Raw genomic sequence first — 14,210 nt, 5'->3', positions numbered from 1 at the left:
ATCGCTTCTTTATTTCAAAGGGCTTAGAAATAGGATCACAGATGCCCAAATTCGACGTACTCAGAAACTCCGGACGTAAACTTTCCTCTGCATTGGACCGTGGGTGAAAAATGGAGGATACATTACTAAACTTGCTTTAAACAGCTTTTAATGCTGATATATCATCCTTAGGAAATACCTAACTAGATTTTCAAGTTTCAAGAAGTACAGTAATTCGTGGCTGAATATTTCTGTCAGTTATGTGCCTCTGATGGCAATCAGATCATAATTCATGCAAGCTCCAAATCTAAGCTGTGGACAGAGGGGAGGTTATTTAATTAAACTTTGAAAACTCTATAATTTAATAGTAGAGATTTGCCTACAATATCACAGACTCGTATAGACAGGTGCTGTCTTCAGGATTCACGTTTTTTAAAGACAGACAGTCCACTGTGTCTTTAATCAGCGGCCTGACACGGTGTGAGGGGGACTCGCCTGGTTCCACTTGTTGTTCAGGGGTTAATGGAAAAGATTTCTAAAGATTTATTGAGGGGGCGTTTAATGACCTGATCGGTTTCACCGCGTGAAAACAAATGATGCTGTAAAAGCTCGCTGAGTTGGGGGGGGCTCACTTTGCCGAAATTAATGACCAAAAAGAGGGGAATGACTGTTTATAGTTTGTTTTCCCTTTGACACACTTCTCACTGGAGATAATCAGGTTAAAGATTCAGCTCCATTTCACAGCTGGGTGGCCAAATGTCTTAAAGGTAAACCATTAAAACTTTAACTTCATGAAGAAACGATAAAATGAAAAGGAGCTTTTGACAGTCTACAAATATCACAGAAGACACTTCAAACTGGCTGATAGCGCTGCAGCACATACATGTTATTTGGTCTTCCCCTCTGTTGGATTTCATAGATGTCATGTGAGATGTTGACTCGGGTCATTTGTCACTTGGTGCTCGACTTTCTCGTTCTGCTGCACCCACTTTACCCTCCAGGGCACAACTCCCTAACATTTGACCCCTGCACCTACATTTCTGATACTGCTGCTGTTTTTTCTCACTGGAGTCTCACTGGTAATAATGTGCAACAAAAAACAAACAAGTGAACAACAACCAAAAAAACTATCAGAGCAAAATTGGAAATTAATCAATAATGAAATAGAAGCACGTTTATTTTAAAAACCAGGATGTAAAAGTTAATTTTATTTGCTTTTAACAAGTTTAATAGGTCATATACAAAAATGAAATCAATCAAGTCAAAGTAGAGGAATTGCCTTGGAGCACAGACTTGAAAGAAATTTTAAAGACAGCCTTTCAAAAACAGAAGTACTCTGAGAGGATGAGAAAAATATATGACCTGGCAGGAAACTCTCAGTTTCATATAATCCAAAGGCTTTAACAGGAATCAAACTTAATGGATGTGTTTCTTTAACCAATACAGCATATAAACTATCTGCAAAGAAAAAAATGTCTTCCAGAGGGATCGACTAAATGAGTGTCCTTTTATTCGCAGACTGTGCTTTGGATCGAGGCTGCTTACATCTTTAGTTCCATTCACATATGGCTTGCTGGATATTATTAAAAATAGTTAACAGAGTCCTGTTTGTTCCTAAGGCAACATTATACAAATTATGGAGTGAAAAATGAACTGATTGTAGCTGAAAAGCAGAAAGATGAGCAATGGTATCTTCGAAACGAAACTCATCAAATCAAATAATAAGCCAACTTCTTTGCTGAAACCTGGAGAGATGTGAATCAAATTAAAAGGAAATTAGGCCTGCAACCATCAGCCACAGTTGTCTCATTACAGCGGAAAGATAATCCACAAAAGCCTTAAAGCATGCACGCAGTTTGCAGGAGAGACAGGATTTCACAGTGTAAAAGTTAAACAATGGAGCTATTTGAGGTGAAAAAAAGAAGAAGAAAAGTACATATTTGAGAATGTGTCTAGGGTATCATAAGATTTAGTATCCAGTTTGAGTTTTTACTAATGTCATGACACATTAGAAATGTATTCCATTAAGCCTTGAGTGGTTTATAAAACACACCACCCTGCATGTGGAAAATTTTTATCATGTTTGTGTCACGTAGTCAGATTATATGCAGCTGAGGAGGGAGCTGACTCTGTCACTTCTAAGCACACAAGAGGAGTACTTTGGAAGAAAGGGGAAAGAATAGATATGTTACTTTTCTCCAACATCTAAGGAAATATCATTCAGGCTTAGAATAATATTGAAATGGTGGATTTCCTGACATGTGTAAGGCGATATATTGAGGCTTTATGAGTGTTGTGAGCTGACTTCTGGCTCCTGTTAAAATGAGATATCCCTCAAACCCAGTTTGATGCTTGACTTTAAGTAATTTTAAATACGCTCAGTGTCCCAGATTTTCCATATTCAGCACAGGTTGTGTTTGTTTTATTTGTTTCATCACATCCAATCATCCGGAGACATCAATTTCAAGGATATCGAATTGAAAAAAAGAAATATTATATATATTCCTGATAAACACAGAGAGATGAACTCTGCACAGTTTTGCAAATCAAACCTGGATATATTGTAAACCCTTACAGCTCAGGGAAGTATTGGCTTAATATTAAAAATCAAATCGTGTGAGACATTGCATTTGAATTTAGCTCAAAGCCAGCAAATTAAAAAAAAAAAAACTTCTTATTATAAGCAGTGCAGTCCAAGTCCAAGAAATATACGTTAATATATACGTTTTACCCCAAGAAGACCAAAAAACTCAGCTGTAGAGGATTTAAAGATTAAAGAAGTCATAAAAAATACATCCTTTGCAAGATAAACAAATGATCATCAGTCAAGAGTGTGTGGTAACTCATTTAAAAATATTTTCAAAGATTAAAAACAACAAAATGGTTCCTGTTCCGGTTAGAAAGAGATCAAACCTTAGCAGGAGATGTCATAAAAGACAAGCTGATTTTAGGGTAAGCAGCTCAGGCTTTAGGACCGGGGGAAGAAGAAGAAGAAGAGGAAGAGGAGGGAGACTCTGAGCAGTGCAGACTGGAGGGCAGGCAGGGCATTAGCTCAGTTCAGGCTGATGTCAGGACAATTAGAGGTGCACCACGGCGCACTGTGCACAGTGCCTGTCAGCTTTAATCTGTGCTGCCGTGGCCCGTACCCGCAGCCAGGCCACAGCCCACGGGAAGCGCTAACACTCAGGCCCATATTGCTTTGACAGTTGCGCTCATCTAGAAGTAATGCAAAACGTTATTGTGATGTATACATGGTGACCCTGTACTCTTGTGTCTTACAACAACAACAAGGCTATTTGTGTGTAGGGCCAGGCAGAAAAGGAAGGAAGAGACACCCGCAATGAGAAGGGTGAGGAAAGGAAAGATGGAGGGAGGTTACAGTGCAGAGGGAGATGAAAAAAGAAGAAAAAATATCAGTGGGGATCTGAAATCTTCCCTTCTGCATTGCCCCCGGTGATCCATTTTAACCCACTCCCTCTCCTCTTGTTCAGTCATTTTAGTTCTACAAATCCTGGTGTTTGTTTTTCAGAGAGCTGCTGCGGGTGGTGACAGTGTTGGAGGTCTCCTCCGCCTCCTCATCTTCCTTCACCTCCAGGACCTCGTTAAAGAACCTGAAGATGGAGTTGAAACTCATCCAGGAGGTCAGCTCATGCCTCTCTGTGCCTATGAGAAAAATAAACACACACACAGAAATAAACATAAGCATGAGTAGGATATGTTGAACAGTCTGACAGTATTAAAAACAAAGTCTGCATCATACATACTTTCGAAGTGAAAACAAATGAAAACCTTGGTTGAATTGTTAAATTGTATAAGGCTCACCATTCCCACAATGCATTTCACCATGCATGCTGTGGGACTCATGCATGAGAGCCATGAAAGCCTCTGACCTATTAGTCCAATGGGACAGCCTCAATATGTTATCTAAGCGGATACTTGATAATCAACACCGCTGCATGTCCCCCTTTCCATCTCAGGTCCTCTAACAGAACCAGAGTTTGCACAATGGGTGCACTAAGAGAAGCCAGTGGAGCGGTAGTCATTCATTCTAAAGAGTTGATTGAGGATAGGCAGGACAGAGAGCTAACTAGTGAGCATTAAGTGGTCTGGCAATGGCGGGGGGAGGCAGCAGTGCTGGGTTTCTCTCTGACCTTCTCCAGGTTAGCTGGTTTCCAAGTTTGGGGTCATGCTGGAGCTTGAAATCTGGTCCAAGAGCCTCAGGTTCCTATCTGCCTCAGGGGTCAGAGTATCACTGGGCAGCTTTTATTTGGAGAGCCTACAAATATGGAGGCTGTTTTAATGTTTTCCAACATCAGATCACCTCAGCCTTGCATTCGAGCATCCGTGATGAGGACAGATCGAGGCTGCAGCTGGTGCCCGACTCCTTTCCTCTCCTGCTCGCTAACCATTCAGCAAGAGCGCTAACAGATAATGGCTTGTCTCTGCCGCCGCTGGCTAGCAGCTCAGCTGCTTAGCAACACAACTGTAACTGGACTTGAGAAGCCATATTGAGGTGCCCTCTTGTTTCCCAGAGGGAGAATAGGTTTGCCACAAGATGATATTAAGAGTTTCATCCCTTGATAGATAGATCTAAGAAAAATTTACATATGTTAACAGAAAGAGGGATGAGCGAATGCAAGCCAAGAAGTAATGAGTTTTTTTTTTTTTTTTTAACCCTTATTTGCACAACTAAGATTGTGTTATTCATTCTGCTGTTTGTTGGAACCAGCATTTGTTTCTCAGATAAGAACACTACATTGGGTGCCAACCATTGTTTTTCTGGAGGATTAAAAAATAAGCATGGTATCTGAGATCTGAGGTAGCACAAAACCGTTACCAGCAGAAAAGGGTTAAAATCCACAGCCCCTCTGGATGAGTCAAATCAGAGGATCATTAAAATACCTCTTCTTCTCTCTTCAGTGCATTTCTCCTTCCTTCCTCACTTCCTCCAGTCTCCTCTGTGTACATTTGATCGGCTATATAAAGCTGGACTAGAAGGCCGCAGGGATACAATTAGGAAGCACCTTAAAGGCTCTCTCACCACAGACAGGCCTCTGATGACCACTGCACTGACCCCATGTTTATTAGATTGACCCCTGCCTGGACACATTAATGGAGATGGTGTGTGTTTGTGTATGACTGCTGGACCAGGAGTAAGTGCAGAGTCTTTGGGCTGGGATTGCATTTAGGTCGAGTTGCAGGCAGGTGCTGTGTTTTTTTGTCTTCCAAGTGTGTGCTTGTGTGTTTGTGTAATTTTTTTGCGCTCAAGTATGTAGGAGAGTTCTCAATCACTCTGAGATAAGGGACTGCTCTGCACACTATACACCAAGCAGACTGTGCCTTGGGTCAAATTTACTGGCCTGGCAATCATGGGAGTCAATAACCTGGCGCTCTGAGTGACTCTGCTACCTGTGTTAGGGCTCAACATAACATCGAACCCTGGAAAACAAAGACAGCCCTCTCACACCTCTAATCTATCATTTATATCCAATTTGAGGCACTGTGATCTTTTTCCACCTCCTCCTCCTCCTCCATTTTCCCCGTCTCATCGGTCTCGCTCACACCAGTGTTTTAACTTCTGTTTGTCCTTTTTTTCTCTTCTAGCAGAAAGCGATCAATGCCGCAGCGCTCTCTCATTCACCCTGAACTGGCGGTGAACTCCTCCGGAACGCCGCCAGGCTCTCCACCCTATCCCATCGCAGTCCGGGGTCACCAGGGGGGCGTCTCTGTGCCAATATGCAGATGAGCCTGTGCCCCTCCAATGACTCTGTTGTGAAGCTCCACCCCCTCTATATGGTAGAGAACCCCCCCCCCCTTCTCTTGACAACACTCCCACACATAGAGACATAAACCCGCTCTCTCACTGGCTTAAATAGGCCTTTAACAGCTTACGTCCACTCTTCCTTTAATAGCCAAAGTGTGTCCGACCTAATGGATGTTGTCAAAGCTGAGATGTGAGCGCTGATTTAAAGGAGGAACCCCAGTGACCAGGCTTCGCTCGCCACTAAAAAGACCCAGAGAAAGAGCGAGAGAGTGGAAGAGAGGGAATTACCTCAGCTCGGCTACAAATCAAAGTAATATCTTTAAAAGATGTGGGGATCGATGAGGTGTCATCAGGCTGTATCGGTGTGTAAAGTGAACCCATAAACAGCCAATGAGCACAACTTCATCCCTAATTCTTGTTCCTTACTGTAAAAAGTTTTTCAACTGATAAGCAGATTTCTTTATGCGTTATTGATTTCATGTGTTGTTAAAATATAACGGATTAAGAGCTTTAACATTTCAATAAAACTGTCTCGCATTTAACTGATGCTTTCAAAATAAAGTGTTATAAAGTATGTTTATTTGTGTGTGCTTTCTTGCATTAGCAGTAAATCAATTAAGTGTCTAATTCTAACAAGATCATTGTAATTGCACTAATTCAATAAAGTTTATTGTGAATACAATAATGTCCTCATTTATAGTAAATGCAATAATGATGTTACAGGGAGCTCCATAGCGTCTCGTATTGTCAGGGGAAATATAGAAAAAAATATCTCTACTTTCACAGTGTGTTTATAATTAGCATTAAGCAATAGCGAGCTTAACAGAGATTATTTCCTCACAGTGGATTGATGACGCTGTAACCTTGAGGTGAGACACACACAGAGAGCTCCACAATGATTACTATATGAGTGCTAGAAACAGGGTCTGTGCTGAAAGCTGGGCTCTGTGCTCAGGTCATGGCAGAGTTTCGGTGCAGCATCTAACCCTCACCCTCTGCTTGAACATTCAGTGTGTGTGTCTGTGCCTGGTGAGGCGCCTCATTATGTGACAGGCAGAGGAGAGTATTTGATCCTGGATATTTAGCCTCCTCCACTCTGTCACAGCCACTGGAGCCCTCTCAAGGTAATTGACTGACTGTTTGATCTCACTCTGACTCCACACTGGTACAAGACACTGACACACACATGCACACACATAAACACGTTTGTCGCAAGCAAGTGTCTACTCGTGGAAGGCACAAACACATACACACACACATGCAGCACAAAAACCACTGCTGACTCCCACGAAACACACACAAGCACACACAGTTGTTATCATTTGTGTGCAGTGAGGTAAGGGAACAGGGGAGGAGAGTTTTGAGCTGTTAAAAAGGAAACAAGGAAACTCCTCCATAGCTATGGGCCATGCTTTCTTCCCTCCGCACCAAACGCTGCATGCTGTTACAAATGGTAATCGCCTCTGATTGTCACAAATTTCAAAACAAACGCTAGGTGACTGAAAAGCCAAAGTGACGCCCCGAGTGATACTCCGACAGAAAGCCCGAATCAAAGCCTGCCGACTATAATTAGGTTCCATCTGGGCTACATTATTTAAAGCCGCAGCAGTTAATTGCTTGTGTACAAATGGCCTATTTTATTTGAATCAAACTTTTTTTGTGATTCGTAATTACATTGATGTGAAGGGGGCATAAGGCTTTGCTGCATTTATGATATAAATACATATTCAAATTATTAAAAAGATGTTGAGGCGATGGAAATGTAAATGATGATACTTTTCCTTGTGTGGATTTCTTTAACAATGAGTGCTTATTTAAATACACTGACATTTGGGTTAAACATTTAATGAGCTTCAATTAAAAGGAGATGAACAAGGATATAATCATCAAGTGAAACATAATATAAACAGAGTACCTAACAGGACTGATATACATGATAATGTTGCACACTGAAGCAAACATTTTCTCATTTCCTCTCTTGTCACTGTTTTCATCAAAAATCTAACACAAACGGTGCATTTTTTATCGATTCCTATCAACGGTAAACTAAGCTTTTGTTTATCTCGATTGTAAGGACGAACAGTGCGTTGTGGTGCGGGCCCAGGCTGGATGTAACCTTAGCTGAGGTTCTGTTTGTGGAAACTATCTGTTGCATGGATCAGCGGTGGGGAATCGCTATCTGTATCCTGGATGTCAGACGATCGGATTTCCGCCCCTGACGCTCTCTGATATTAGATGATCTTCCATGGTGTGTGTGATGCAGAAGTGTGTCTGTGGTTGTCCATATAAAATGCACATGTGCTTACAGTCAGTTAGGCGTATTGTCATCTTGCTAGCCGACAAGCGTAAAGGTCAAGAATGTCACTTTCGTTCCACGCGGCTGTCGTCGGAGGGGGTTGGAAATGTTGCCAGTGGAGACGAGGTCAAAGAGAGCCTGGCCAGGTGACAGCCAGTCATCCACACTGCGAGAGAAACTCTGTCCTCCATATCAAATGTGGAGATGTTGTCCTCAAGTAAGAGACAATTAAACCAAATGTACCCTGCAACTCCCCACCTGCATCCGTCAATTTCCATTCATGGTGAAGACACCCACATCATAGCCAAGGTAGTGTAACAGGTTTAAAAAAATGGATATATCCTTTGAATCATCAGTTTTATTAAACAACATGATACTCAGCATTCGTGTGTCTAGGAGCAGGAGAGGACACAATTGCATTACACAAGACAGAGAGACAAAAACTACTCCAAAATAGAGCTCATTCTCATCAAACCAGTTATACCACTGCAATGCAAATCATTTTAAATGCTTGGCGGTAAGCTGGGTTTGCAACCCCCTCCCTTCTCCATATACTGCTTTTAATTACTTTTCTTATTATTGTGTGTGTTGTCAGACAAAAACAAGGCAGAACTCATTACACATCCAGAGATGAGGAACCTGAATCAGTAGCTACAGGGGCCGCTGAGGGGACTTGATATTTACTTCAAATGAAATACAAGCAGAGAGAAACCAAATCGAGTGAGAGCCTTGAGAGGAGAGAATACCACATTAACTTGTTGAAATCGTCATTCAATGTAAGCTACTTTAAATTCTATGTACAGTAGTAATTCTAGGAGGAGAAAAACTTATGACAACATAGACTCCAAACAAAAGACAGTTTCGACTTCTTTCCTCCTTTCCTTCATTTATCCTTCCCCACTCGCCACTTCTCCACCCAGACACTGAGACTGCACTGAGTGCTTTTTATTTTAATGTGAATGAGTGGCCTTGGCCGTCATAAAGGACCCTCGCTTTTATAGACTTGGAGCGGAGTATTTACAAGATAACCCCAGTCCAAGGACGGCGCAAGCTATTTGATACCGGTGTGAGCCTCTCCTCTTCAGCGAAAATCAAAAACCCAAACATGCCCTCGCCTCTGACAGCACCTCTCAATGTCACTCGATTTTTTTCTTCTCCCCTATAATGGGTCGAGACACTTTGGAGTAAGAGGAAAAACAGCTGTGTGGCATTTAACAAAAAACTCAGTTACACCTTCGCCATTTATCTCTAACATTGGAGTTATATGAGGCATCAAATAACAGGGACAGATTTATTTAAGAAGTGTATTAAATTATCAAAGTTAAAGATTCAAGGTAAAACTTCACCCATACAGTGTCTGATATAAGTTGATATAATTTGTCTATGTTAGCTGGGATCATCAAATAACTTTGAACTGTCCGGATAAAACCTCCTTTTAGGGGCAATGTTTGGTTCTGTTTAATCAGGAGGCCACAATCAGTATTTGACATGAGGTTAATTAAAGGAAAATGTAGAAACATCTATATAAAATTAAAATCACATACAAAATATTTATAATTATTTGGATGAAAGAGATTAATATTTGACTTACCAAAATTAATTCTTTAGACAAATCGTAAAAGAAAAAGATGATGGTAGTCAGCCATCCCTCATCTTAAAATAATCTTATTTTGTCGTATGAACATATTAGTCCTTCACTTTTATAGAGAACAAATTCCAAGATTGATTGTCAGTTCCTTACTTTTTTTAAGATGTTCAACGTCTGAACATTTACCTGTTGATTAAGTGTCTGCATGTGACGGAGAGCGACAGAGAAAGAGGGAGATTGAGATTGACTGAGTGTGCCTCACATGTATGCGTATGGAGGGGCCTTGTTGGGAGTGCCACCCAGACATTAGCACTGTAAACAGTGCAGGCCTCCTTCCCTGTCGAGGCCCTTTGTTACAGCTGCACCACCATTGGTCAGGACTTAAATGGCAAACACTCAGGGGCTGCTAGCTCGCCTGACACGGTTTTGTTTTTGGCCTATTGAAGGGCAATGGAGAGCTTCTGTTTCTATGCCCAGGCATAATGTGTCTGAAAAGAAGCATGGCTGAAAAGAGAGGCCCCCACAAAGACTGTCCATTAGTGGAGGCACTGCATGCATGCGTGTACGTGCGCTCCCATAGGCACTAGAGCACACACACTGACACACATACACACATGCTGCAGCCTGGGCAAGGGTCAGAACAGACAACCTTGGCAGAGACACTGGTGGAGAGCAAGTGCACATGTAGGCGTGTCTGTGCACACGCTACCAAACACTCACACAGAGTCAATATACTAAATCCAAGCCAAACTGGACACTCGCTACCTCACTTTGCAATACTTCTCACACACATAAACATGCAACCCCTGCTCCACTCCAACATCATAAGGTCTGGCATACACACATGCACCATCCTAGCCCCTTCAGGACAATACCGGGCATAGAAACACACGCATGCACGCGCATGCACGCGCACGCACGCGCACACACACGCGCGCACACACACACACACGCACGCGCGCGCGCGCACACACACACACACCACACACACACACACACACTTCTACAATATCAGACATACACACATCAGTCAGTCACAAAAGAGGTGGAGAGGGGGAGGGTGAGAGAGGCCCCCTTTGCACCTGTAAGAAAGACGGCCGCATTCAGAAACAATGGTCACAGAATAGACAGCTTGGAGTGTGAGAGCTCCCCCTTAATACATGGCCGTGGTGATCGCACACACCTAACACACAGCCCTCCCTCACTTACCAACTTGTCTGAGCTTTAACACAACGTATATCTTTGTCCTTGGATTGCAAATGTTAAGACAACACTACATTTGCTGCATAAATTGCTTACAATGATAAAAACTGGCCTATTTTTCTTAATGCTTGTGCATTTATAGCAGGTTTAATAGCCTAGAAAATACAATGGATAGCAAGGCAATGGATGCAAATGATCTTTATTCTATGTATGTTTGTCTTCTATGTCAAAAGGAAGCTCAAAAAACACATTTGAGCGTGGTTGAGAGTGGTTGCCTTTTTGACACAAAAAGGAAAGCAATGCAGATGATCAAACTAGTGGAGCTGCTCACATCTTTCCCCTTGGTCTCAGACTGACCTGATCTGCTCATCAGAAGCATATGAAATAAATACATACCCATGTGTATTCATGTGCTTAGTATCCATCAATAACAATGCAAATGCGTCTTGAATGTCTTACCATCTTCATTCTAACACTGACAAAGGGCAGTGGCAGACGTGCATACAAACCTCAGGGATTAAAGGTCTGTGTTGCAATGGCAGATTTTCTGTACTTGTCAGAATTGTTGTGATTTTTAAATTGTATCAATCAACAGAGAAATCAAAGTGTTGTGACATAAAACTACTCTTTCAAGTTAAGCTGGATCATTTTGGTGAATCCTGTGATGCATGTGTAGTATGTTATTTCTGTAGCATTTCATATAATCAGAACCCTGGCATGTCTGAATATGTCATGAATTTTACAGTGTGCCACTTTAATACAGTAGAATGCTAATCTAAACATACCAGAGTTAACTGTGGTCAGGGGCACCTCTACCAGAAAACACCTGATGGACTGAGGAAGGCTTACTGAGGAAACTTACTGTTAAACGACACCCTTGATACGTTTATGCTAGCCTAACAAGCTAGCACTAGCTTACTTTGTTGTGTACTTAGTGCATAATTAATCTTGTTAGGATATTTTTGAATGTGTGGTGTTGTCACAATTCATATCAAAATGTTCCCAAAAAGATTCATTTGAATATTGTGTAGCCACTACAAAGAGACAAAAGCCGCTGAGAGGCTGACGTTGAGCCTAGTTAGTGTCGGACGCGCTAAAAGCAAAAATCGCTATTGCACAAAAAGTAAGTTTAACGTTTATTAACGAGAAAGGATAATCAACTCATGATTCAGTGCACAAACAGAAAATAGCGAAAATAAGCGATCATAAACGTCCACTAAGTGGTCAACAAAAAGTACGGCGACCAGCTCCCCCCCCTCTCTCTACCTGCAAACAAAAGAACACAGGTGCCTAAATGAACTGAATATCCCGCCATTAACAAATGACCCGTAAATAATCTAATTAACTGATCCCAAATAAACCATGTCGTAAACACACCAACAAAATAACACCACAAAAAGTATGCGAACAATACCCTACCCTAAACCTCAAATAACATAATATAAACCCTTGAATCCCTCATGGTTTCAAACAATGAAATAACTGAAATTTTCATCTGGAGGATGATTCCCCTTGACCCCTTAACATGCATTTTGTTGTTGTTGTTGCATTTTCTCACTTTTTTTTTTTTTAACTACTAGAGTTTTGCCATAGTTAGGAGCATCACTTGATAACTGGCTAATTGTATAGGCGTAAAATACACTTGACTATACACCACACATGCGTCACAGCAGCCACAGTAAGGTCATATCTGCTGTTGTGGATCTGACACTTTCACACCGAATATGTGTCAGATTTTTTTTCTGGAAGTGAAACAACATTGAAATAAATTACAAGAGCTTACACAAAGAGCTCCTCTTAAACTGGTTTTACATGTCAAAACATTGTCAGTCAAATTTTTTGTTGGCTTTAATTCTTGTGACCTACCATAAAAATACAGCCTTCACAATAGAAAAAACACATTCTAGAGGATGCAACCAATGCTGATGATCACATGTGATCAAGAGTTATCACAGCTTGCAAAACTGAGCAGGCTCAGACAAAGTGTCTCCTGCACATGAACACGAAAACAGATAATGGAAGGCTGCTCTAACACCGCCTGAGTATGTGGTGTAATAGACTATATTTCCACAACAAACATACAATGAAATCTGACAACTACACTGGATGTCCCACATACATACATACACTTGCTGTTGAGGTACAGAGATACTTGTCACATGACCTTGTGATCCCACACACACTGTTACGCCTAAAGAGAGGGCTAAATAGTGGATTGGAAGAGAGACGAGAGGATAGGATAGATGTAGATGGAGAGGAGAGGAAAGGAGAGAAGAGGAGAGAGGTCATGTGGGGGAGGAGCAGGCCAGGGGTGGAGATAGCAGAGAGTGGGTGTTTGAGGGTGGAGCAGGTCTGAAATAGATCACTTAAGGGAACAAAGTGTAATTAATGGGTCACCACAGATAAGAGGGCTCTGGCCCTATCTGGGAATGTGCTAATGGAGTTGACACACACTCAACAAGATCAGTGGACAACCCCTCTTTATGTGTGTGTTTCTGTGCGTGTTTGTCAGCGTGTGCATGTTCAAATGTGTGTTTTTAAGGACACACAATGGATAAATACGGGGAGGAGGTGACTGCTAAGGTGACAGGTTAACATGCTTCCTCCATGACAAAGATCTGCCATCCCTGCAATCAGGGAAACGCAACAGGAAACACACCCACACACACACACACATAAAGGTACATCTGCTACACACAAACACATCTATGTGAGTCAGCCCCCCGTAACTCACGTAGACGTCCCGCCTCACATCAAAACATGAGTGATGTTATTACACTTGGCGAGCTGGGACGCCTTCAGTCGTGGGGATGTGCTTGTTTACGGAGAGATGGAGGAGGAGGAAGCCGTTCGGTCAAGAGAGGGTCAGAACTGAAGTGTTCTGAGAGAGCAAACTGACACAAACCTCTCCTCAAACTTCCTGCCTGCGTGTGTCCCTGCGTCAAGGGAACCCGGCTGGAGCCAAGGGGCCCGAGTGTGTGGATGTGTGTGTGCGTCTGTGCTGGGGAAGTCTCTTGGGTTTGCAGGGGCCCACGTGCGCCGGGACAGTGAGAAGGTCTGTGATGGACAAGGCAAGACAAAGAGGATTTCCCCTGTTTGTCTGAGAGAGTGGAACAGCCACTCTGCACACACATACACACACAACGTAGAAGTCTGTCTCCAGGATGGGTTATGTGCGGGGCAGGAGGGGAGTAGGTCAGGTATCTGGTTGGTTTTGTGTGTAGGTGTGTGTGTATGTGTGGCTTTCTCAGGGTCACAGACCCCGGGGCCATCTACTCCAGTCTGGTTGAATCAGACAAGCCAAGGCCATGCTGACACACTGCATGACTTAATAATATGGAGACCTCTGACTCAGTGCAGCAAATACAAGGCTCAGGACG

The 14,210-nt window shown here is 42.3% G+C and overlaps 1 protein-coding gene and 1 long non-coding RNA gene across 2 annotated transcripts in view; one reads left to right on the top strand and one right to left on the bottom strand.

The window, feature by feature from the left end:
• Window positions 1-1,167: 1,167 nt before the first annotated feature.
• The window catches only part of fam172a (family with sequence similarity 172 member A), a 167,661-nt gene continuing 154,618 nt past the window's right edge, over window positions 1,168-14,210 (bottom strand). The window contains 1 exon segment of the mRNA XM_034692266.1: window positions 1,168-3,642. Within this exon segment, the coding sequence (XP_034548157.1) occupies window positions 3,482-3,642 (161 nt within the window). The 3' untranslated portion in view covers window positions 1,168-3,481.
• LOC117819061 lies at window positions 3,512-6,317 on the top strand. Its single transcript, XR_004632429.1, has 2 exons — window positions 3,512-3,620; window positions 5,587-6,317. It is a non-coding gene; the product is annotated as an uncharacterized LOC117819061 (long non-coding RNA).

This window comes from Notolabrus celidotus, chromosome 9, assembly GCF_009762535.1.
Source record: "Notolabrus celidotus isolate fNotCel1 chromosome 9, fNotCel1.pri, whole genome shotgun sequence".
Classification (NCBI taxonomy): domain Eukaryota; kingdom Metazoa; phylum Chordata; class Actinopteri; order Labriformes; family Labridae; genus Notolabrus; species Notolabrus celidotus.
Note: the sequence above shows the minus strand (reverse complement) of the source record. Positions and strands in the feature narration are given on the sequence as shown.